This window comes from Apteryx mantelli, chromosome 6 (assembly GCF_036417845.1).
Source record: "Apteryx mantelli isolate bAptMan1 chromosome 6, bAptMan1.hap1, whole genome shotgun sequence".
In the NCBI taxonomy this organism is placed as follows: Eukaryota; Metazoa; Chordata; class Aves; order Apterygiformes; family Apterygidae; genus Apteryx; species Apteryx mantelli.
This window is the reverse complement of record NC_089983.1, coordinates 44,978,905-45,005,407: the sequence shown is the minus strand read 5'-3', so window position 1 is coordinate 45,005,407 and position 26,503 is coordinate 44,978,905. Positions and strand designations below refer to the sequence as shown.

Sequence of the window (26,503 nt, the reverse complement as noted above, 5' to 3'; positions counted from 1 at the left end):
TTAAAACAAAGTGTTTTGATTGTATTAATGTTAAGTCTGTTTGTTTGTTGTTAAGAGAATATCGCAACAGACACTGTTTTTTAAATTTGGACAGTACTATTATATAGAATATATAAAACAATGTGTAAATAGAAGGCAAAATTATAAACAAAATAAACCTGAATGCTGTTTTCTGACATGTGTTACCTAAATGAAACTAGAAGTCAGAGATACCCTATTTCTGAATTTTGGATCCTTAAAAATTTATTCTTTTACTTTAAAACAAATATTTTGATTATTAGCAGAAATGTCTAGTTTTAATTTGGAATCCTTTTCTTTAAAGCGGAAAACAGTTGTTCTCCAGACCATTTCCAGTGTAAAACTACAAAACACTGCATTTCTAAACTGTGGGTATGTGATGAAGACCCAGATTGTGCTGATGGATCAGATGAAGCTAACTGTGGTGAGTATGACAGCAGTCATATAAATGACAGAGCAATGCAGTTCAGGTTGAAAGGTTAACTGCAAAAACAGATTAAAATCTAGTATTTTCTACACCAGCATCTTTCAAGATGTTTTGTTTGAGCTGAGTTTTTATTTTGGTTTAGTTTTGAATCTCCTACTGTAGCTTGACATTATTTCCTTTTACTATTTTAATAAAAATGATTCCACTTAATATATCTTCTTTCAGTATGTGATAGTACCTATATAATGATAGCCATATCTGGCTCATGAAGTTCTTGTTGAATTGCAGTCTTTATGTGAGTAGAATATACACTTTATATTATGCTACTGCATTATTGGTAGGATCTATAAATGAGTATGTCATCTGGAATATAGTGACATTCCTGATTTTTCTTACAGAATTACCCAGTTTCCATCAAATTATTCTGCATACTTTGTTGCTACTGTAGTTGATAAATAGGAAAAATGTAACAATTTGCTGTAATCTGCTTTATAATTTCACTAGATGTGTATTGCCTTTTTATTTTAGAGATGGAAGATGCACAGTGTAGCAACATCATTTTGTAACTAATGAATTAACCCACCTCACAACAGCTATAGGGCTATGAAATACAGGGAAATTGACTCCAAATCAAGAGCCTTAAGTCCAGCATGAAGTTGATTTAAATTTTATCAGCAGAAACATCTTCAAGGCAGAAGCTGATGTTAGTTGGCACTAGCAGGGCAGAAGGGTCCAGTGCAGATTCCAACTTGACATGACCAACTTTTACTTCTGAGTGAGTGACATGCCATAATATACCACTCCACGAACTCTGCAACCCCACAGAACTTCTCCAAGAGCTTCTGATGCTTACAAAACTTTTGTGCTTAACTCTGACAGTTTGAGAAAGTAGATCGTCAACAGATGAGATCAACGAAATGTTTGCAAAACTGTCAAAGCAAACCCTCAGTTCTCTCAGGTTTTATACAATATCCAGAATGACAGTCTCCTACTCTACTGAGGCAGATTCTTTAGAGCAAAAGTACTAGCTTAGAATCCAAGAATTTCTTTCATTGCTTCTTTGAAGATTCATTTTTGGTTCACAACTGTAACTCTACAATTCTTAGTATATTTCTTATTAACAAAACAGATTACTTGATTATATTTCTACAGAAACAGTTAAAATTCTTTTATTAAGACAGTAGTCATACAAAGTTGAAAACATCTAAGCAGTTTCCACATTCATCTGTCTGGGATATTTTGCTGTATATGCCTAGTATGCTATTCATCAGCAAATCATTGGGGAAAAAAAGATCACACTGCATAGTAGTAGCTTTCTTATTCCTTGGTTTCATTGCTGAAAAGTACTGAGCCAGCTTTTTGGTTGTAAATGAAAGAAAAAATACAAATATTCAATCTGGAAGTGGATTACAGATAACCAAATTCAAAGTAAGTGGATCAGTACTGACATAGTTGGAAAATTACTGGAAATTGATGTCAATACAAAATCTGCGCTCACCAAATGATGAAAACCTTTTGTGGAAATCCCAAGACAGGTCTATAAAAGGAAAGAAGGAAAATTACTCTGAGATGGAAGAGAACAGGAAATACAGGTGCACAAAGTATTCACAGCTCTCAGCATTATTCAGGCACATGTGAATAACAGGTTTGCTGAAACACGTGGGTCTGGACAGGTTTATACTACCACTGGGACAATAGAGTAACAGAACTGTAAGCTACAATCAAGAACAAAACACCGAGAAACAGCAAAATTTCCATGGATTCGTTTCAAGCATTTGATACCAGCACTGAAATGAAAACATCAGACCTGTTTAACATGTCTAGGAAGTTGAAACTCTGCCTCAGCACTGGAAATATGAGATCATTGTTTGCATTTCCAAGAAGGGACATCTTTTTTGATCACATAAGCTGGAGAGAAGTTACATTCCAAGAAACCATCTGGTTTGAAGAAACAGTGAATACAAAACTTAGAGGAAAGGAGAGGAACCTATGCCACAGAGACTGTTTCTGTCCTGTTTTGGGCTGTGCTGGGACTACCTCAGCACTGCTCACCTTCTGATCCACTGAACAGGTACTTCCTCCTATACTGGCCCCATCAACTCAATCTCTGAGATGCCATTTCCTTCTTTTGTTCTGGTTTTTCCCCTGCTAATTCAAACAGCATTCCAAGATACAGAGTTTGTGGGGTGATATTTTTGAGTAACCCACACAAGCCCAATTGATATGGCATGAAGACATTTGAAAGAAGGAGGAAAAGAGATATAACTAATACTGACAAGGAAAAAAATGTAATTCACTGTAGTTGATCATTTTAACCATTAGATAGAATAATGCTCAAACTACCCTAGCAATTAGTGTAGAGGTGCAGGGCTTGCAATCCCAATTTAAATATTTCTTTTTAGTCACAATATATGCAACTGGTTATGCTGTTTCATATCAAAGACTCACCTTGCCCATTACTCAGTCTCTGGCAGTGAGTAAATCTAGGGAAGAATATGGGACCGAAGCAGACCTGTAACAATTCTTCCCCAGGATACTCTTCCAGCATCTGACAATTTGTGGCTCAGACAACATGAGCCAAATGTGTCTCTGTACTCAAGAAGGCCTGATGGATTTCAGTCTCTCCTAGTATCTGTAACAAGCAGTTCCAAAGCTTAATTACACGGTATATGAAAAGCCTCCTCCCTTTTTATTTTAAATCTGTTATCTGCATATAACGCCCCTTAGTTTTGTATTGGAGGAGAGTGAACGATGTATTCCTATCTACAATCTCCTTGCCGCTCATGATGATGTGTACTCATATACCAACTAAGCCTTTACAAGCACAGGATGGCTTTATTCATGTTTTAAAGAACTTTCCCTTAATTTTAGTACTTTAAATATGTTAAAATGAACTTAGAACAAGTTTTGGTCTCTTCTTTTAAATTTAAAGATGACTACTTTTATGAACAAACTTTGGTAACATTAAATTATAAAGTTACAAGCTGAATATAATACAGATCTGCATATGCTGGCAGTAATACTAACTTGTAATAGTTTATAGTTCATTCTGAAGATGCTTGCAGTGCAGAACTTCTAGTATAAAGGGCAATTTATTTTTTGCTTAAATGCTTCACAGTGATATATTTTGCTTAGTCAACATTTGGTACTGTATATTATTGGAGATACTATATTGAGTCAATTTGTTAATGTATTCTGAATGTATTCAGTCTTCTGTGGTTAGTTTCTGACTCAGATGATTAAAACAGAATTAGGAAACGTATGCTTATTAATAAGTATATGGTGTTTTTTCAAAGAGTAGTAGGACAAGTTAATTTATTCTCTGCCCAGACAATTAAAAGAACTAGTTAGGTTATTTTAATCCTTACTCACAATTTTAATGCTTTACATCACAAAAAGCTGTTTTGATTAGAATATGAAGAAAGCTATATTTAGTCTTGGAAAATGATTATAGTCTGCTTTAAAGGTTATATGTATTTGAGGTATTAGCATAATGCATTAGTACTAGTCTGATTATGTTCTGCTTCCTCATTTTTTTTTAATATTAATTTTATTTTTAGCCTAAAGAGTTAAAGTGGGTTTTTTTATGATGATGATGGATATGTTCCATGAGACTTTTGAAGGATGCCTAATATAAACTTAAACTTTCTTCAGCAACCTAAGAACTTCCTATATCCAGTATCAGTGACAGACAGCCAGGTCCTTGAGCAGCTAGCTGATCCTTGATCAAAAGCAAGTTTTTATCCATTTTGGATTCCGTCTCTTTTAGGTGTCTGCGTGCATATGCACAGGCACATGCACGCGTGCGTACACACACACACACACACACACACAACACGGAATTAAAATCCAAAATCTGCGGTCCAGTGCAATTAGTGGCAAAGTTGCAGTTTTACTTCACTGGGATTGGGATTAGAATCAAAATGTTTTAAAGATGTAAATATAACCTTTTTGGTTTCGTGGGTTTTTTTTTCTACATTCAAGACTTCATCCTATTTTCTTTTCTTTTTGCTCATTTAGAACTGTTTGTGAAAGGAAATATTAGATATGACTGCACAAAAGATATACCCCAGCCGCAGGCAGTCACACAAATATCTGAAAAAAGTGCTTTGTCTGCGGCAGTAGACCCACTGATCTCTTAATAGTGGTAGTTTGAAGAGAGAAATGTGAAAATGGAGTAACCATCATTTACTACTTTCACTTCATACCATTCTTACCTAGAACTTCCCATTTTAAGGCAGCTTCATTTTAAGAAAAACAGAAAGCAGTTTCAGTGTTGAAGACAGTTATAAAATGACAAAATGCACGTGTGTCTGTTTCTGCTTTTCAGGGTTCAACCATTCAAAAAATAAGGTGCTGCACTTTTGAGGCCAGTAAGTGTATCCTTCCAAGAGATCAGGTTTTTGTTACTCAACTCTCTAAAATCTTCCTCTATGTTATATCCTAGTTCTACTGTCCTAGTGTTTTCCTGGTCTCTGATTTACATGAAGAAAAAAATCCAAGACAAACAAATCTGGCTTGTAGCAGACATTGTCAACTGTAAGCTGCTATGAGAGATCAGTATCATCCCAAGGGAAAAATAAAGCTTTAAGATTTTTGAAGTGAAGAAAAAAGAGCCTTCCAAGCATCAAAATATTTTGCATAAAGAAATTTTTTTTGTGTTTGATTAAAAAATAGAGTAAGAAGAAGGATTAATATTCAAGTGGTAATCATAAGGTCAGACTACACCCAGGTAAATTTAAAAAAAGGCAAGCCCAGAAAGTGGATTTAGCATCCCTGAGAACTGGAGAATTCTGTATGAAGAATACAAAAAGATATATTGTATGTTTTCTTCATCCTAGCAGACAGCTGAAATAATAGAATATAATCTGTGGTAAGTCTTCAAGATTCATTTTGTGGGCATGTATATTTAATACAGGACTATAGACTTTACTTGGAAGTAGTATAAATATAGGATAGATTCCTGGTTTGAAACTTAGGCTTTGGCAAAGATACAGAAACAAATTAGAAGAGTGTCTTTATATATATATATATATGTGTGTATATATATATATATATATATATATATATATATATATATATAAAAAATATGTAATGTTAAATGTTCTTTAAGTGCTTGCCAATTTAAGTATCTGACACATCATGGTTATAAAGCAAGCTTGTGTAGGGATTGTGGTAAACTGAAATCTGAAAGAGGCAGGAATATTGACTGCATCTGAATTGTTTTCACCATCTTGAGAAACACCACAGGAAAAAGAATTTGGGAGAAAGCTACGTGTAATCACAATATTGGCAGAAAATGGAGATCAAATGCAAAAGACAGTACTGTGATTACCAAGTTTTGGAGTTTGCAGAACTGAGCGAGAACACCGTTTACCTTCGCTTTCTTGATATTCAAAAATTGATTTGATTTATTCTAGTTCCAGAACCACATCTTAAACAAAAACAAAAAAAGCAGCAGTTTGGGCCATACCATTGAATCTGGTATCTATAATTCATGACGTGGTCCTTCTATTTCACAGGCAGAGAAAGCAGGTTGATTCAAGCTAGTGTTTCAGTCCTTCTTCTTTCTATCACTTATTAGAACTCATCAAGTGGCCTGATAGCAACATGAAGTCTGAATTGACATGCTATCAAATAGTCTAATGGAAAGTTAAGAAATTTCTATTGAAATATCATCAGAGTGACATGTAATTTTAAATATGTCATTGAGGCTTTTATAAAGCAAACTTATTTTAGATGTGCTTTTTTCAATGAAAATATGTCAGTGATATCTTTTTAACTTACTTCATTTCATCTTGCTTCTTAGAACCTGAGGGAATTACATAGAAAATAAAAGATACGAATAAACAGAGTCAACTCCTTCCTACTGGAGGAGTTCAGAGTGCTCATGCATCCACAAAAGGCTTTGCCTATAGTACCATTATGTACGCAGGAAAGCTCACTGAAAATGTACTATATGAAGAAAATTGATCTCAGTTTAGATTTATTTGCCTTACAAAGTTTTACTTTGTATAAGTAAACCTCCATTCTCTAATGACTGATAAAAATACAAATCAAAATGCAAAGTTTTCTGTTAGGTATGATTAGTCTTAAATTTTTGCATGTCATCAGAGCTTTGGGAAATACATATTTTGTATATTACTATATATATTACTCTTGTAGCTTACTGGGACCTGGTCTTTCATAAAGCAATTTTACAGTAAAATTCAAGACAAGTCAGTGTGGTTTTTTGAGAGTCAATGCAATTATGCTAACCTCTCCTCAAACTAATTTGTGTATCACTTTTGAGTTTCACACTTTACTGTAAATAGTAAGTTATTACAACAGATTTTGCAGTCTGTTTTAAATGTTTAAATCTCATACCATCCCTTTATGTAAAAATTGCTTCAGAAAACTTATCAATTTAAAACACATTACAGTTTTGTCCTATTTTTTACACTTTCAACATGCACGTTCTGGCTATTATCATATGGTTTATGAGCATATCTCGTTTGGTATGAAGGAATCAATAGGATCGTAAAGAATGTGGTTGCTTTAATTAATTATTTATTTCTGAAAGTAACGTTTTCAGTATTATGGTTGCTCCTTCTAAAATATACCTTGCAATATTCTCATGTCACTGTTCAGCAGCAGTCTTTCCCGTTTTGACTCTTTGTCTGCAGTGATGTAAATGATGGTCATCTTAATTACAGATAAAAAAACTTGTGGGCCTCACGAATTCCAGTGCAAAAACAACAACTGTATTCCAGACCATTGGAGGTGTGACAGCCAGAATGATTGTGGTGATAATTCTGATGAAGAAAACTGTAGTAAGTAACTTTTGCCTAAGCGTATGTTATAAGGTGTAGAGTCACTTTAACAGCATGTAGGAGGAAACTTGCAGTTTAATACTGGTAAGCTACACATGCATGTTCTCATAGAGGGCCATCTGATAAGTGGAAAATCAGTTGACCGGAATTGAAAATATCTGTTGCTCCAATTCTCCAGTCGTATGCATTCTCATAAACAGTTGTAATTCTATATGAAAGAGCTATGCAAGAATGCCTGACCTATGACTGACTCCTCAATGACCTTACAAATTCAGAGTATATAATAAAGTATCATCAGAGTTAGTTGCCTTTGTTCACATTGCTCTCTCTTAAATGTCATATTTCTTATGTCTAGATAAGAGCTGTAAAACCTATTCTGTTGCCTTAAGGGATAAACATTTGCCAACAATAGTGTTTGATCAAACACTATCTGCCCATTATATTCTGTGTGTTCCTTAGACGATTTGTGTTGTTTGTATCTTGGGAAGTCCACTTTCAAAGTGCTTAATTATATAATAAAGTAGACCTTGTTACTGAAAGTAGCTCTGTTCACCTAGTTCTCCCCTACGCATGAACAACCTCAATGCCTGATATATCTCTGTAATATCACTTTCAATGTGTTAATTTAAATCTGGTTCTCATGAAGAAATGACAAATTCTAATGATTTTCTTCATCTCACAGTTGTTAGAAATCCAGGAAATTATTATTTTTGTGTAGAAAATCTTGAATCATCCTGAATGTGTATATATATATATGTATTATGTATGTATGTATATATATGAATATATATTCATATTTTCTGAGGAAATAGCCTAGAATCAGTAACATTAGGCATTCTCGCACTGAGCGAGTGCTGTGTACCCCTTTCTCCTCTCCGAGACATGGTATCCACAGGTACTCGGGATGTTCTGAAGACTAGGCCATTTTGCTTGAAAAGTTGAAGTGGACTTGTATGCCTACCTTTTAATCACTATCTGTGTTCGAAAATGATGCAAGTTACAGAAATCCCTAGCAGCACAGTTACCATATGAAAGTATTTCATCTAAAGGAGAAAATGTTATGTCAGTCATTCAGAGCCATTTACAGTTATACCTCAGTTTGACACACGAAAGTTTTCTTAACTTTGTGGGAGATTGTAAAATTTAAAACATTGAAGCATTGGGAAAATAAGTAATATTGTTCAGTTGTTTGAAACAGATTTATAAAATTCTTTATATACTGTCCAGTCACTTATAGAATAAAGTGTAATGAAACAAATATAAATTAAATTAGATGGCTCCTCCTTGCTAGGTACCTTAATTACCCTCTCCATAAAGTATGTATCCAACAGTATATTTTGGTAATTTGCTAGAGATATTCTATATCTGATTCTTTGATGCCTAGAAAAAAAGTGTGTACTATGTATGTGCCTTAATTCCTCTGTGTGATCTGCTGCCAGATGCTGAGATGAACCTGGAGGTCAATGCACACTAATTCATTTTGGCTAAAGTGCTCCTATCCCATGTTTGTGCTGCTGTTACTTGTTTTTCTGCATAGGAGTTGCACCTTCCTGTTTGGTTCCAAATATTTTTAAGTTGGCTTTGTAACAGCTGTTATAGACGTAGAATTCTGAGTAAAAGCAAACATATGGAAAAAGTACAAACAGGTAAAAAGTACAGTATAAGTTTATACCTCAGATACTTAAAAAAAGAATGTATAGAAGTGCATGGATAATAATATCCTAACAAAATCCTTCCAATTCATGGCGTATCGCAATACATATGCTCATTAAATGCAAAATTGAACCTCAAATGTGAAATGATTTTAAATGTTTCCCATGAGATCCTGTTCTTGCTACCGTTTAAGTTGATGACAAATCTGTCTGTTGGCTGTACAGAATATTTTCAGACTTAAAATGATCTTCTTTCACATTTTAATGTGCTATGTTTCAAATAAAATTCTTTCTAATCATTCAAAAATTCCTCCTCAGGAAGGAGTTTCATTGTTTTTATAAAATAGAAGCTGAAAGATGCTGTCCTTTATTGGGTATACAGAGGTCTATTAATACTTATTCCTTTCAATAATGGTATGAGCACTGATGGGGAAGTACTCTGCTGTGTTCATATGTAAATCACAGAGTTATATTCCAGCAGCAGAAATATTTCTTGCAGACAGAGAAATGAGAAGTTAGTTCATTGTTTGCATTTTTCTAGAATCAAATATCTGTTTATAAATAATTCATTAGTAGTATAGAAATCGTATTTGCTTATATTTTGCAAATCAGTATAGAAACATGACAAATGTTTATTTGCGTGTGAATTACTTTTTCCACAAATTATTTCCTTTACATAATTTATCATATTTTCAACCTCCTCTTCATGGCCTGTTGAGAACAAAAGGAATCAAATGTCAGTGATTTGCAAACATACAATGAGCTTTTTCTTTGAAAAAATTAGAAAGAAGTATGTATATAGTCTGAAGAATCCATATAATGCTAACCTTTGCTTGAAAATAACATTGCTGGAGAACTGATGCAATTGCTCTAGATGTGCCTTTATTATGACTTTCTTGCAATTTCAAAATGAAAAGCTGTGCCCATCTGAAAAATGAAATTCCTCTAAAAACTCTCAAATAGGCATATTTTGACTTTTTTTTCTGAAGTTTACATAAAAAAAGAAAACCCAAAATGTTCAAGAAAACTACCCCTTTCTTGAAACAGTTTTTGATTTCTATAAATCAAAATATTCTAACTAAAAAAACCCTAAGCTCTGCTTTACTGTAGATCTGTGCAACTCACCTCTGGTAAATTCTCATGCTGGTATTCACCAAATTCTTCTTTATTAGAAGCTTTTAATGTTGCATTTGCTTTCTCTACTCACTGTGTTATCTTTTTCAGAAGCATCCATGCTTCTGTCTTCCATAACCAGCTAAAGAACCCTTTACTGGATGTACCTGATCCATCAGCATCCGTGCCCACAGTGCTCTCAGTCTCTCCTTTTTCACTCCGTTTTAGTCACACTGCGACTGGCTTAGTCACCGAATTGTTTGCCATTTGTCTGAATTCTTCCTATCTCTCTGTTGGAAAGGTCCTGCCAAATAATCCTTACTCTTGATTTTACAATTTTTACATGTTTCAGTGTTTGCTGTGATGGAAAGATCCTCTCAAATAATCCTTGTTTGCCTTTTCAGTCCTACTCTCACATAACTCTATAACTGTCAAAGTCTAAATCGTGTAGAGACTTGCTTAAATTCTGCTCAGTCTCTACTACTACTGTACCCTCATTTGATCCAGTGATCTAAAGTCCAGCCCGCGTCTTCACTCTCTCCAGTGCCTTTGGTACTGGTCCTCATCCTCAGGAGGAAGGGACGTGGTGATCTGCTGGGAGAGTCTCCCGCACCGATCCCTCTTTCCCTCAACCGTCTCGTGGTGGCAGCAACAGCAAAAGTGCAGGGCTTGTGCGAGTAGGGAAGCAAACAGGCCGAAACAAGCAATCCCACCGTCTCCGTCGCTCTCCACAGCCTGCCTCTCCTGTTTGCTTTCCCTAGACCTTGAATTAACTTCATGTCTACTCTTCCTCTTCAGTGTACACCTTCTGTAGTGACTTCAGACCTCCCTACTGGGCTTCGTTTCCTTCCACAGATTAGAAGAAAGATTTAATTTATCACAAAATATCTGACTTACCTTCCAGTTGGTACTGTATCCTTCCCGTCTGTAAGCTCCTTAGATTCCTCTTTGTCTAGCATCTCCCTTCCCTGAAATAACTTGGAATTCCATCCTTGGCCTTACCTTTATTCCTTCTTTTCCTGTGTTTTCTAACATGTTGACAGTAGTGTTTTTTTTTTTTCCCCCCTGAAATTATACTGTCCGCTGACTTTTGCAACTCACTCTGTTCTTGCTCTGTTAAATCTCTAACCGTTTTGTCAGTATTTAAGTCAGTGGAGTATTCTCATGCTTTCTCCTGTAGTTAATTTCTGGAAAACTGAATTATTTTTCTTGAAACTCCAAACCTTGTTTTTTAGACCCTCCATTTACCATGCCAACACTGTTGCTTTGAACATTTAGCACAGGGGTAGCTAATTCTTCACATAAACATGTGCGAAAAGGTATGAGATAAAAGGTATACTGTTAGATGACTCAAAATCAAAGATCTGTTTACTCCTACTTACATCCTTTATTGTCAGGTGCAAAACAAGTTTAATTTCTAGTTAAAAACTTATTAAAATAAATAACATTTATGTATCCAGCATCACTTACAGTTTTCAAAAGAAGTTTGAGAGAACTGAAGGTATTTGCATGACTGTTTTATTATATATAAAAATGAAATTTAGTTATAAAATGTTATGAAACAAAATCCTACAGTAAAAAAATCCTTAAGATATTTGAGAGTTACTGATTTTGACTTTGTTATAATCATTCATTGATTTGGGGATTTTTATATACATAAAAACATTACATAGAAATGCTAATAAACCTAGGGTTGTTACTTTTTCTTTTCTTTATTCAGAGCCTCAGACGTGCACTTTGAAAGACTTGCTCTGTGCAAATGGAGATTGTGTTTCAGCAAGGTTCTGGTGTGATGGAGACTATGACTGTGCAGATGGCTCAGATGAGGTAGGCTTCTTCCAGGAAAAAAAATTCTCTAGAAAATTGGTAGCATTATATTTCCCCCGTATGAATACTTTAACAAGCAGTTACGGAATTCTACGCATGAAACCGTATATAAAAATGTCTTTACTATATCAAAGCTAAACCTATAGAATGAATTATCCTTAAAAGGAAACATGCAAATAAAATGAGTCACATTTGCCAGTAGTCTAACTACATCTTTTTGTCCCCTGTCAATGGTCAAAGCCTCTTCCCATCCTGGATATTTGGGGAACCATTAGTTTATACACAAAAAAGTGTTGAATTTAGTGGAGGAAGGGCTGTTTGGGTTTTTTTTGAGAACACAATGTAGGGCTTTTCACTTGTACAGCAGAAGCTCACCGAATATTTGTTTTGCTATTTTTCTGTTCTTCCCTCTTTCTTTTGTTCCTTCTTTCCTGAGAATGCTGCACCTCAGGTGTTTACCACCCACTTAGAGGGTGCAAGCCATGTTGCATGGATCATATACACAAACACATTTAATGTCACAAGTTGTTAAAGGATTTCATAATGTGGCAAATTCTGGGCTCTAACTTCTCTGATTAGCTGTATATTTACCAACATCTACATTAAACTCTTGACCTCAGCTATACATTTATTTTATTGTAACAGAGGTATTGTGAAACAGGCTGCTCAAGAGATCAGTTCCAGTGTTCCAATGGTCAGTGCATATCAGCAAAATGGAAATGTGATGGTCATGAAGACTGTAAGCTTGGGGATGATGAGAAAAATTGTGAACCAGGTATTGTTTAAATAATGCTGAGAATAGTTTTGTATGAATGAATGAAACAAGGGATAGAACAGAGTGAAACAAGGAGAAATCAAGTCAACAAACCAAGATAACTTGCGCACTAGGAGTAGCGAGGAATGCAAAGAAATCTGAAATTCCTCCTTCATTTGAATTTGTGCCTTTCTACTCATGATTTGAAAAACCTACTTATGTACAGCCATGCGTCATAAGGTTTGTTGTAGGGAATGATACTTTAATTATACTGAAACAGAATTCAATAATGTATATCCAGCTTACCACATTCCTCTCTGACAAGAGGAGTAATTTTTGGCATATTACTAAACTGTCACTGGGGATTTTTTGCTTTGTGGTCCATTTTTATCAGTCCTCATGCAAAGGTTTTCTCTAGCGAATTATCATTTTTGTTGTTATTGTTTTATTTCCTTTTTACCTTTTTGGAAAATGCACTTTATATTTGCGTGAATTTTGCTAAATTTTTTGCAAGCTATGTATAGATCACTGAGGCTGAGAGAATTCTATGGAAAACTCCCCTGATTCCCAGTGCAAAAAAAATTTCCATCTATACTTTAAATGAAACTATGATTAATATGTATTAATTTTATTGTAATAATGTATAATTGCCAAGACCATGGTGTCTTATAAATTAAGATTATTTAATTACAAGCACTTATTTAACTTTTGGGTTTATATTTTAAACATGCACTTTTTTATATTCAGATCAATATATGCGTGTTTGTAGTTAACACTGTTACCAAGCATAAGGAAAACAGGAAAAGAAATTTGGTAGTCATAAAAAACAAATATCCTTCCACTATCATAGTACAATTTATTTAGGGCAAGACAGTTCAGTTTTGTCCAAAATTAATTTGTATTTGTAATTCTTGTCAGCTACAACTAGATGTTTACTCACTATGTTTAACCAGATGAAAGCACTGAATTATAAAGCAACTTATTTATCAATTGTCTTTTTCTTAATAAAATATGTGTTTGTAATTAGCATCTCCAACGTGTTCTTCAAGTGAGTATGTATGTGCAAGTGGAGGCTGTATTTCGGCATCTTTGAAATGTAATGGAGAGTATGACTGTGCCGATGGATCTGATGAGGTAACTGACAAATTGCTCTTGAATTTTTTGTACTGTTTTTCAATGAGCTTAGGAACTGTAAATAGATAAATAATAAAAGGTCAAAGATTTATTTTTACATCCATTCAATACTGTCAAATGACATAGCCTTATGACCCTGGTTCCCTGGCAGTTTACACTGCCTGATGTTTGTTTGCTCAGTAGCCTTATTCTGGTGTGAACGAGTTTGTTTCCTCTAAGTCCAAACCTGAGTGTGGTTCGGGGGGTTGCTTCAGGGGCTGCTCTGTATTGGCTCTGTGGACAAGTTGGTGTCACATTTGGCTCCCTCTGTTCTCTAGAGTCACCTAACATAATCCTAGCAGGCACTGCACTCCCCTCCCCATGGGCCTTCATGCCAATGCTCTTCCCACAGGTAGTATGGTTGGTATCTTTTTTTAAAAAAAAACACCACCTTGGTGGACGACTTCAAGAAAAAAAGACCAGAAGTAGTAGTAATTTCTCCAAGCCATAAAGATGCCATTTAGAGTCTGAGCCAAATGCTGCATGGTGCAGGTGAAGACAGACCACTCTGGAGGATGCGGTCCTGATCTACATGGGTGTGAGCCAGTTCGCACGAGCTGTCCTCTTGTTCAGGGCTGTTTCTCTTGGGGCAGATGACTTCAGAAATGTAAACCTAGCCATTGTTCCCACTGCTAATACTAAGCAACGTATGGAAATAATATGAGAGCATACATAATGATTACAATTCACTTGGAGTTTGATAACTATTCAAATTACACTGTCCCTAGGAAGGGACAACTACGTTACATTAAATAGCTGGGTAATGAAACAGTATCAGTAAATTATGTTGTATTTGTCTGTAAGTATGTTGTCATTGTTATTGCTAACTGATATTTAGTTCACTTTTGTATTCACACAGATGGATTGTGTAACAGAATGTAAAGAAGATCAGTTTCGATGCAAAAATAAGGCCCACTGTATCCCTATCCGATGGCTGTGTGATGGAATCCAGGACTGTGTGGATGGCAGTGATGAAGAAAACTGTGACCAAGGCGAGACACACTTTTCTTTAAAAGGCTTACTTTATTGTTTTTTTGTATTAAAACACAATGTAAGTTAGGGATACCTCGAGTGTTGTGAGTGATGCAATGAAGGCCCTGTGACTTCTTTTGACAAATACAGTATTGCAGTTTCATAAATGGCTGGATGAAGAAACAAAACTCATATTGTTTATAACTGACAACTCATTTCTCCTTCTTCACTTGACCTTTCTCAAGGACCAAAAGAGGGTTATGTGTTATTACTGGAAGCATATAAGTCCTGTTAATTTACAGTAATTTTATAGGTAACAATAATTTACGAAACCATGCAATTTAATGACAAATTGCTAAATAAATAAGTTTAAGAACCAGTTTTCTATCTGATTCTGTGGAGATGAAATTTTGCATCAAACCAGAACTTACAAGATCACATCTTGAGTGCTCTGTCTCCTCACAGAGAACTAAGCCCATAGCATAAGTTGATTCATATGAAGCTAAACCTTGTGCTCAAACTTTCATGTTTATGGTCAAGCTTCCAGATATGCTTTTGGGAAATACATCTATTAATCTAATTCTGATAGTTGCTGAATATTCACAAATCCTGATCTAATAAGACTTTTTCAATTTTGTGCACATATATATTTACATAGGTATGCATACATACATAAATATATACACATACATACATACATACATATATATATTGCAATTAAACATCATTAAAGAAGTCACCCATAGTGTTCCTCCTGAGGGTTAGACGATGCAAAAAATTTTAATATCTTTTTTTTTTTTTTAACTGAGCATTGCTTCATCTACCAAGGAGTAGCACTGTAATGCTGCCTAGGATTCTTAATAGGTGTAGAAATTCAGTAGTTGTGACAAAGAAATTCTCAGTCAAACAAATTAAAGCAAATTTTTAAAAAAGCAAAATTTTCCTCAGCATTCTGACAGCTTTTTTTTTTCATAGATTAATGATCTTGCAACTAGTAGTTCTTTTTTATTTTCTTCCAGTGACTCTCACTCTGTGAATTAGTCATCTGCAATTGTGTAATACACCTGTAACTTCAAAAGCATATTGCAGTACAGTAATAGATAATAATAATCAGAGAAGAAACAAGCAACTGCTGAGTAAAATATCCTCCCTTTATTTTGTCCTAAATCTGTTAAACTGTACTTACAACTAGGAAAAAAGAGAAGTTATGTGGGATGGTTTTACGTTTGAAAAAGAGACCAGAAAATGAAGAAAGCTGGAAGAATGTTGCAAAGATGTTTAGGTACAAAAGGAAAAACACCGCGTTTGGAAGCGCTGAAGACTGAGTCATTGTAAGAATATTGAAAAAATCAATGACATTTTAAAAGTTTAGGAGACAACTTTTAGTGTTTTTCAAAACTGCCTTTTAAAATATCTGGACTGTATCTCTTTAAAACCAATGAAGTGTAAATAAGTAGTAACACTTTCATTTTATCTGAAGCCCACATTATTCTTTGGATGGCATAATGGCGCTCCTGTGAAATACAAATTGCTTATCATATAATAAGAAGCCTTTTGTCTAGTTGGTTATTGCTATAATACTTTGTATTTATGTTACAATTATGATTTTTGTTACAGAAATCTATTCTGTAAAAAAATTATGACAGACAGAGCAATCACATAGAACAAATGCCAGTTTATCTCACTGGTACTTTAGAAAAACTAATTTTTCCTCATTAGAAATACAGCAAACACAAATGGAGTTTTATTCTAAAGCATTCTAAAACAATCCTTGTAGTATGTATTTGTAGCCCAGTGTGCATTTTTTTTAAAAATCAGCCTTTTAAAACCTTAATGTACAACTAGAATTACAGTTTTAATGTGATTACAATCTTATTTATATTCATGTCTTTCCATTTTGAATTGTATATATTTTTCCTCTAATGGAAATATTTCAATTGAATATTTGAATTGTATATATTTGAACATTTGAATTGTATATGTTGAATTTGAATATTGGAAATAATTGATTTGTATATATTTGAATTGTGTATATTTGTCCTCTAACAACAATAAATAATATAATATTTCTCTTAGTGCTCTTAAGTTATGCTTGCAATGGGAGTGAATCATATTCAATAATGTAATGTGAACATTACACCCTATTGCATGCTGGGTATTTGATGTAAATTAATTTTCTGGAAAAAATTTAGACCTGTTCTGAACCCTTTTATACTGAAAGAAAGCCTTTATTGGTTTCAGTGGGGTTGTGAGTAGGGCACTGAATGAATAAGTAGAAGCTGCTGGAGCTTGATCTAGTCATTGAGGTGTGTTTAATGTACTGAGGTAAGCCACAGTGAGAGTCTGCTGCTATCATGTGAAATTGTAGTGTCTCCTCCTCTGCAGGTGCTCAGCTTCTTTTCTCTTATACTCTGCTCCTCTCAGGAAACTTTGAGAATCCATACCAGAAGAGTATATTATATAGAAAATGAATTTCAGGGAGTTGTCATAACTTATTTGGGAGTGGTAAAATCTAGTCATAATTTTGACAAAAAAATGCTTTCTTACTGCTACAGGTATTAAAATTGAACCAAACTTGAACCAATTTTTTAAAGCTTGAACACTCTATCTTAAAACATTTTCTCTCACCCACTCAATTTTTTGAGATGTTTCAGTCACTGCTGAAATTGCATGGAAGAATTTATTCTTGATGCATTCTGTGCTCAGTAAAAATCCCAATGAAGACAGAAATTACAAAAAGGAAGAGGTCATCTAGTCTGTCTCTCTCGCCCAGTATGGCCAGGTCTTCTCTCGCAGTGGAGGTTGGTGGGGGCATTAAGAGCTTGGTTCAACCAAGTGCACCTCAGGAGAAGAAAAAATTGCTAGCTCATGGAAAAGGGATTGCAATCGCTTTGTCTCTTCTGAAGATGATGTGCTTCAGGGAGACTGCGAGCAGCAATAGGTAGAGCATCAGGCATTCATAGGCAATAAACCTGAAGTGGCCTTTCACTGACAGGACCGTATTTCTGTGTTGTTCTGGTTTATACCATTCTCTGATAGTACAAAATATGGATGAACCCAACCATTTCTTATCTGAAAGGCAGCTTCACCAAAGGAAGCTTTAGATGGAAAGAGTTCAAGTACCTCCTGGCTCAGTGCAAGGGGAACATGCCTAGCTAGTGAGTTTTAATGTCTTTCCTTGGTAATTGCCAGGCCAATTAGGGAATTAGGCCAAAGAGCAAATTCCCAGCTAGCAGAAAGGGAAAGAAGTGTTTGCTTAAGGAACAGATTTTTAAATGAGTATTTTTCTCTGTCTCTTCAACCCTTTCATTTGAGATTTGGTTCATTTAGTTATGCTATATGTTTCATTCACTGGGGATAGTATGTGGTAAATAGCTGTACTGATTTTCTTTTGTCTTTCTGCTTTCCTGTTTTTCTTCCTGTCTTCTGTCCATCCTTCCAGGGGGAAATATATGTAGAGCTGATGAATTTTTGTGCAACAATTCCCTCTGCAAGCTGCATTTTTGGGTCTGTGATGGAGAGGATGACTGTGGAGATAACTCTGATGAAGTTGCTGAAATGTGTGGTATGACATCAAATTTTTCAGTGCTTTTTATTTAGTAAAGCAAGTTTGCAATTTAGAAACAATATGTAACATCTATCAAAGGACATACAGTTCTAAGCTTTTCTCATTTGACTTTTAAAAGATTAGCTTGAAATAAAGGCATACCAGCAGAATAATATTCTATAAATACAAAGTTCTTATTATGTTGTTACCTATGCCAGTGAAAACTTATAGAATGAGCAATTGAGCAATTAGATATAATTTTTTTTCCTTTTTTTTCCAGTAGGGCTTGTTCACATTCTTTACTTCATTGAAAGCTACAGAGAAGACCTCAAAAAATACACTACTTATTTCTGTGCCTCTGTTAGTTACATTTATCTAGTAGATATATGCCTACTTAATCTGAGAACAACAGTTTTGTAATAGACGTTTCACTAGGTACATTGTTACATTGCAACAAATGACTTTATGTAATATATACTCTATTAAAAGAATTCTAAGATTGCAAAGCTTTAGAAATAGCAAAAAATGTGAAAATGCATAAAACAAAATGCATCCTCTGTTAGATAGTAGACTTTCTCTACTATTGCAAACTGCTGGTCAAAGAATATAGCACTGCTTTATGACACCTAATCTATACACATGCACAAGTTTTACCCTAATGTAAAATTAAAATTCCCAGAGTTCTAAGGAAAAGTGCTTCTTAGGTTTTACACTGTATACTCATAATGAATTCAGGCAGGTTTATAACAAAACCAATGTTGAAAATATTCTTTACAGCTATATTTAACTTTACAGCTATAATTAACTTTAAAATGCTATTGAACAACAGACAATCTATGCATTCATTGATGCAAATAGTTGGTGAGCATATCCAGTTTAATGTAGTTTTCCATTGTTACTGCTGCTGGCTATAATTTCAGATAGATTTGTGAATAATCTGTTTTTTGCAGCAAGTGCAGATGGGAAAAAGTTAATTCTATGTTGAAATGTTGAACAACATTACATTTCCTACCTCCTTTATTTTATTTATGTTGCATTTACTGATTCTCAAAAATAAGTATTATTAGCCTTATCACAGGAAATATTCATTCTATAAATGAAAAGCTTATACTGTAAATATCGTTCAAGTGTTCCTTCATTAGGTACCAGAAGGTGTAAAATCAAGTACCACTAGTACGTCAAGTTGTACCACTTTGTTTCTATGCTTGCTTTTTGCATTGATAGGCAGGCATTAAAGAAGGTTTAAGAGTACTGGCTGGGTACTAGCTGATTTTCTTTGTTTGTTTTAATACAGTAAAGTTTCCGTGCCCTCCTACAAGGCCTTACAGATGCAGAAACAACAGGGTTTGTCTGCGACCTGAACAGATTTGCAATGAGGTTGATGACTGTGGTGATAACTCGGATGAAGATCACTGCAGTAAGTGATATTACCTTTCAAGACATTCAGATCAAAGAAAACAACTTGAAGGCAAACTGTATTACAGAAGTCTGCTTATCTTTCATTAAACCTTAACTGGATGTTAACAGATCAGAATTTAAAACTGAAAGAAATTAAGCTTTAAATAATTCCCAGTGGCTTAATGGTTCAGGGTCATTCCCATTTGTACGTGTAAATAATGTAAATATTCTAAATACTGACTTATTTTTGTTACTGTTCATTTGTAATTATATAGATAAAATCACATATAAAGCAAGACCTTGTAAAAAAGATGAGTTCACTTGTAATGATAAGAAATGTATTCCGATGGAGCTACAGTGCGATTGGTTTGATGACTGTGGAGATGGTTCGGATGAGCAAGACTGCAAAATAAGTGAGTGACAAGCTATGTTTTCATGATTGTAGCAGAAAAGAAATAATAAAATGAGATGTTCTTCCATGCAGAACCTCTCAACAAAACAGAAATGTATATCTAAGATGTGTCTACATCTAATGTATCTTTCTGAGATGTTATATAAAATAACATCTGCACAATATCTAAGCAGATATACCCAGTATTTTGTTTAAAATATAATATAAAGAAAACAAAAAAAATAACTAAAGAATGCAGTGTTCATTCTGTTTGACATACCATAAGAGCAAGGCAAAATTTATAGTAATTCAGGTTGTGGTTTTTAGAGTAGTTTAGTTGAGTTTTTGAAGTAGTTCAGGTTTAAATTGATTGCATTTTATTTCGCATCTGCAGCAAGATAATTTTATAGTATTAAATTCACCTTCTAAAACAATGAATATTAATTAAATAGTATCTACATGCGTATGTAGGTAAATACTATAGTGTCATACATTTGTTTAAAATTTAACGTGATGCTGTTTTAACAGAACCAAAGATAAATTTGCCAGGATTTTTGTTGTTGTTCTTTTAGATGTCATCTTTTAGCAGTTTAAAGAAATCCTTTAGAATTTTTAAGTTATTTTTGTTTATGTTTAGGCATCACTGAGTATACATGTGAAGGTAATGTGAATCCTTGTGGAGATGATGCATACTGTAATCAAACAGAGACATCCCTATTTTGTCAGTGTAAACCTGGATTTCAGAGAAACCAGAGGAACAGACAATGTGAAGGTACAGACCTTTCCATCATTCCGTGCTGTAAAGTATTAAAAGTCATCTGGGTAGTCAATTTTCTATGCTAGAGAAGGGGCTACATATCACATACTTTTTTTTCTCAGAGTTAAAACTGTTTCATAGCTATAGGATTGGGAAATCAAGATAACTGAGAGGAGGATGTAGTGGAAATAGATTTATGCATTTTACCTGGAGATGTTATCAAAGATTAATGTCAACTGTGAAAGTCAAAAGGTCCAGGTCAGAGCCTTGAATGATTTTATAATTTAATGTGTAAATGGATGATTTAAAATCTATTAGAATATTTAACTGAGCAATTTGAGTTGGCATTGACTAGGTATATGAGAGTATTTTGAGGTGCTTAAAAAGAACAAAGACCTATAAAACTGAAAGTCAAAATGTAAATAAAAGGTTGAAAATAAACTACCCTAGAAAAGTCAATCTTAATATACATGGTGTCACACTGCCTGAAGACAGACCTAGTTATTACAAAGAGTTGATCAGAAAGATCAAATAAAATCTACCTTTCAAAGAACCTTCCTGATGAATGGAATGTGAATTCATTTTCTTTCTAGTGAGCAGTAACTTACAGAAAAAGTGCAGATGACTTCAGTGGGACTGTCAAAGTGAATAGATGCTTGCATATGAAAACTTCATTATTTGGCTTTCTAGAAAAAGGTATACACAGGAGATTTTCCAGTAAGAGGTGATCATGTAGTTTTTACTTTGAAGGAGATAGCTATGTTGGAGAAAATTATAACAGACATTTTCATTCTCAAAGTTGACTTCAAGTTATAATGTTAATAGAGTGGTATAAGAAGGATGGAGAAATAATACAAAAATAATTTTTCTAAGATACATTGATTGCAGCGGGAATGACATCAGTGATAATGACAGAAAAGGGTTTCCTAATACTGTTGCAAATAAAAATGCTTACGAGTTCATTTTGTTCTTCTGCATTGTTTCATGATGTTCAGAACACGTTAAATAATAGTGTATCAAACTACAGATATATAAATCCCAATTTTTTTCCTCATAGATATCAATGAGTGTATGGTGTTTGGTGCTTGCTCCCAACACTGCAATAATATTAAAGGGTCATACAAATGCATATGTGAGAAAAATTATAAGGAGAGGAATAACAGTTGCATAGCAAAAGGTAAGGCTATAAAAATCAGAATGGATTGACAATACTAGATTATTTAGTTTTTTACTTGCATTGTTGGTAACACTAACTGTTGCATTTATAATTCATTTTAGATATATATTTCTTGAATAGTACATAAAAATAATTCTCAAAACCATTCAGATTTACCTTTCATTTAGATAAGCAATAAATTCTTATCACTTCTATGTAAATGAGCATACTTAGTGTGCAAGTCCATTATATGCAGTTGTTCCACTTTTTTTTTCAAACTGCAGCTTCCTCCTTTTACATTTAGATATACACAAAGAAGAAGAACAGAGGTTATATATTACCAAACATGTAAGCATTCTGGTGAAGTTTTAGAATCTTGAGGAAAAGAATCAACTCTTTCATAGAAACATTATTTTAAATAGTTTAGAAATAAAGTATTTGGAGTTGACACGGTTTGCTTTGTCTTGATGAGAAATCTTAAACAAGCTGTTTATGTGGAATTTTTCTAAGTATAGTCACCTAAGATTAGGTATCTAGCATAAATCTGCTGCCTAGACCATGCTCCAGTGAAGGTAAAGAAATATGCACACTTATATGGCATTTTTCCCTTTAATAAGACAGATTTATTGCACAAAATAGAAGTAATAGTTAAGTCTGAGTATTACATAACTTTTAAAATCATTTTACAAATAAAACAAGTAGTAATTCAGCTGCCTCAGTAAAATTAACATCAATTTTATGGGCCTATAGCTGAATAACTGAAAGTATGATCATAGCATCTTACCTGTGATTTAGTGAGATAGTAGGGCAAATTTGACTTACATCTACCCTTTGAGTCTTCAACTAGCAACCAATGTTGTCGTTGCAAGATGTGATTCTGTGTACATCTCTGTGTGTATGTGATGCACACCTAGGAGCAGTAACTGATCTGAATTTTACTGCCCTTAAATACATGTTGTGGACATACAATCCTAGAACCATAATAGATTGCGTCATATTAATCCCAGTTCTTCCTTCTTTGTAGCACCCTAGTCAGTCCTGCAGGTGCACCCACAGTGGGTAGCTGTATGGTGACAGACAGCTTACATACTTTGTCCACGTTCTCTTGAAACAAGCTTGTCAGAGGAAGATGATATTCCTGCGTTACTAGCAATTTCCTCTACACATAACACGAATTCTATCAGCATTTAGCATCATTGCATACTGCTGAAGAAGTGGTCAGTTCAAGACATAGGGGCCAACTCCATTGCAATACAGTTAATGGTTCCTTGTTTCCCTCATTAGTACTTGTGTTAAAGGAACTCCTTTTTGTTTTATATAGCAGCAGTGAGGGAACAAATGACTTTGGGTACTTTATCTGCATAAGGAGCAAATGGATTGGATGGACTTATTTTAAGTTGATTCTCCATAGATAAATGTGATATAAATTGGACACCTAAAAAAGTGCTTCCTAATGTACCCAGCAAGTTTGCAGCTTTCTCAAAACTTTGGGAATACTCAACAAGATTATCTTATGAATACCATACTTGTGCAACCTGTATCCAGATAATCAGTATCACAGGTATCCGTAGATGGTAGCTATCTGAAGTGCTGAAATTTAAGGTATTACTGCACATATTCTATAGCAGCTCTGGCCCAGTTACAATCCTGTTGCAGTCAATTTCCAAACTTCACTGTCTTCGCTGAAGATAGCATCATCCACTTCTAATTTTCAGAGCAATTTAAAATAGTGCTTATGATCACGTTTGGATTCCTGTAATATATACATGTTAAGGAACATTTAGACACACATGCATATAAAAATGGAATAGCGAGTTATATGTATTTTTAATGTGTAATAAACCCTACTCTTTGTATGTTGCTTAAATTATTTAAATTCTTAAATTACATTCTACTCAATATATACAGTCTCAGGTATCATAGTGTGAGTGTGAAGAGATTGATGTCACATATTGATATCAAAGTATGAAGTTGTAGTTATTACCTGGAGTGTGACTGTTTTTGCATTCTTGAACAGAAAGTAAACAAGTAATTTTAGTATAAGAAATTATATCAGATAAACTCCAAAAAGCTAAATAAATGAAAAACAGTGCTTTTATATTAGTTGACATTTACCTTATTTCTGTTTCGTTATAATAATCCCTAGGCTCTGAAGATCAAGTTCTCTATGTTGCTAATGACACTGATATCCTGGGTTTTACATATCCATTCAACTACAGTGATGCTCATCAACAAATATCACATATTGAACATAATTCAAGGATAACTGGAATGGATGCATATTATCAAGGGAACATGATTGTTTGGAGTACTCAGTTTAATCCAGGAGGGATTTTCTACAAAAAACTTCATGACAGAGAGAGAAGGCAAAGTAATAGTGGCTTGATAGTAAGTAATCAAAGCCAAAGATTACATGATACAAATTTCTTTTGATTTATTTTTCTGCTCTGGTTGTCCATAATAGCATGTGCTGATTTTTAAATTAAAATCTCTATCTGATAATGATTTTATTCAAATGGTATGTATGTCAAATTAAATTACTAATACCTTTCTATGCAAAACACTGATAGACTTGGCCAGGTCTCTGAGAGAACACAAGTATAGTATATAAAAAATTTTCTACCGAGAAATAACAAATATGTTAGAGGCTTGGAGAGAATGAATACCATAAAGATTTTTTTTACAGACGAAAGAACAGAGGATATAATAAGCATATATAAACAACCCATAGTTTAAAAAAAGCCATGAATTTGAAATGCTTGGAAAACATAGATAGTCAGGCCAAAGATAGACTGATTTGCTATTGAATTTCCACAGAGACCAGGTAAACAATAATAATTAGCAAGGCTATGAAAAATATTAAAAAATGAGAACATTATTTATTCCTTTAGATGTTTAACTGTGTATCTTCTTTTGTACAGAAAAAAAACGCTCGATATTTGTGAATGGGCGTATTGCTGAAGTCACTGTGCACTTTACAACAGAAATGTGTGTGTGTGGGGGGGGGGATTATAACCTAGGGTAATTGCAGGTGGTCTTAGGTGAAAGCAAAGTAAGTGTAGACTGAGATTCATTTTACTTAATCCATTTATACAGAATTCTTAAGGAAATATTAGTGCTGATCTAGTGCTGATAACAATGTGATCTTTACATCTGCGCTTTTTATAAATACTATAAGTTTAGATTATTTGACTATGTATTAAATGTGATGGCAGAGGAGAGTTACTAAATTTTTGTAGCAGGCTGTTTCCTTAAAATTAGAAGGGTTAACAGGACTGAGCTTGTATTACATGAATGCTTCTGCAGAAAATACCCAGCAGAAAATACTGCAGCAGCATCAGTAGACTAATCTTTCATCTGTCAGTCAGCTCTTACGCACCTGAAACCACTTCTAAGTATCCTTCATCCAAGGATATTTCCTTTGCAAATGAATGACATTCCTGACCTTTGATGCCAGCAGGGCAGAAAGCCTGAGGGATGTAGACTGCAGTGGGCGCTGAAGGTATCTTGCGTCTGTGATGGCACATGCATGGGAAGAGTGGGTAAAGAACACCGCTTCCATCTGCCAAGCACAAGGGAATCTAGATTTTGTTGACAGGAAATGTGTGCAAAGTAGATCTGAAATAGAAATATATTCATAGCATTTCTAATATGTAGGTATGTCGTTTGAATTTTGGGGAAGGATTGTTTGAGAACCTACGTACGGACTGAAGATGTGGAGTAATTCTGCTGTGTTGTTTTTTCATCTATGTGTGGCAGATACCTGTGTCTAAGAAATCATCCTAGACATCTCTAAATCAGATTCCTTATGTAAAGAAAATATATTTTTCAAGTCTTCAGTTTGCTGAGTTTAACCTCATATTTTCTGGGGTTTTTTGTTTTGTGATTAATCCCATATGCCGCCTGCAAGGATGAGTATAAGTCTAGTCTGCTGTCCCAGAACCTCTCTAATGAATCGGCACTTTCTTATGGGTTCAAATTGATCGTAAGCTTCCTTGAGTCATACTCCGTGGGTTGAAATTTACTTAACGAATGGGACACTGTCTCTCTATTTAAGCTAATAAAGATGAAATCTGAATTACTTTTGAGGGCTGGAAAATTACTTTTGTCTTCTAGTGTCTCTATTTTGCCATTAAGGCAGAATACTTTCTAGTCACTTACTCTTAACTCAAGATTATTGAAACACAGCTTTGCTTTTCTCAGCGTTGCATGAAAAAATTCTGCTTTTCTTTATACACCATTTTTCCCCAATTCATCAGTGCAGGTAGATGTTCATGAAGATACTTCTTCTGAGCCATGCAGGACTTTTGCAAATCTGTATTTGGAAAATGCCCAGACTGAGTATATCTGAATATATCTTGGACACCTTTCATTTATGTTTATGAAGCATTTATTTCTCACTGTGTTAACCCATTTAGATTGTTTTTTCAATATCATCTCATCAATAGTCAAATATCATTGCCTTTTATATATATGTTATCCATATGTATTATATACATATATATA

At 34.3% G+C, this 26,503-nt stretch overlaps 1 protein-coding gene across 1 annotated transcript in view; it reads left to right on the top strand.

The window, feature by feature from the left end:
- LRP1B (LDL receptor related protein 1B) overlaps positions 1-26,503 on the top strand; it is a 752,762-nt gene that overhangs the window by 667,368 nt on the left and 58,891 nt on the right. Inside the window, exons 66-77 of the mRNA XM_067299399.1 lie at positions 323-442; positions 7,141-7,257; positions 11,743-11,849; positions 12,495-12,624; positions 13,631-13,737; positions 14,636-14,768; positions 18,191-18,313; positions 19,590-19,712; positions 19,969-20,106; positions 20,722-20,856; positions 21,899-22,018; positions 24,144-24,385. Of these exons, the coding sequence (XP_067155500.1) occupies positions 323-442; positions 7,141-7,257; positions 11,743-11,849; positions 12,495-12,624; positions 13,631-13,737; positions 14,636-14,768; positions 18,191-18,313; positions 19,590-19,712; positions 19,969-20,106; positions 20,722-20,856; positions 21,899-22,018; positions 24,144-24,385 (1,595 nt within the window). The remainder of the gene's footprint in view (positions 1-322; positions 443-7,140; positions 7,258-11,742; positions 11,850-12,494; positions 12,625-13,630; positions 13,738-14,635; positions 14,769-18,190; positions 18,314-19,589; positions 19,713-19,968; positions 20,107-20,721; positions 20,857-21,898; positions 22,019-24,143; positions 24,386-26,503) is intronic.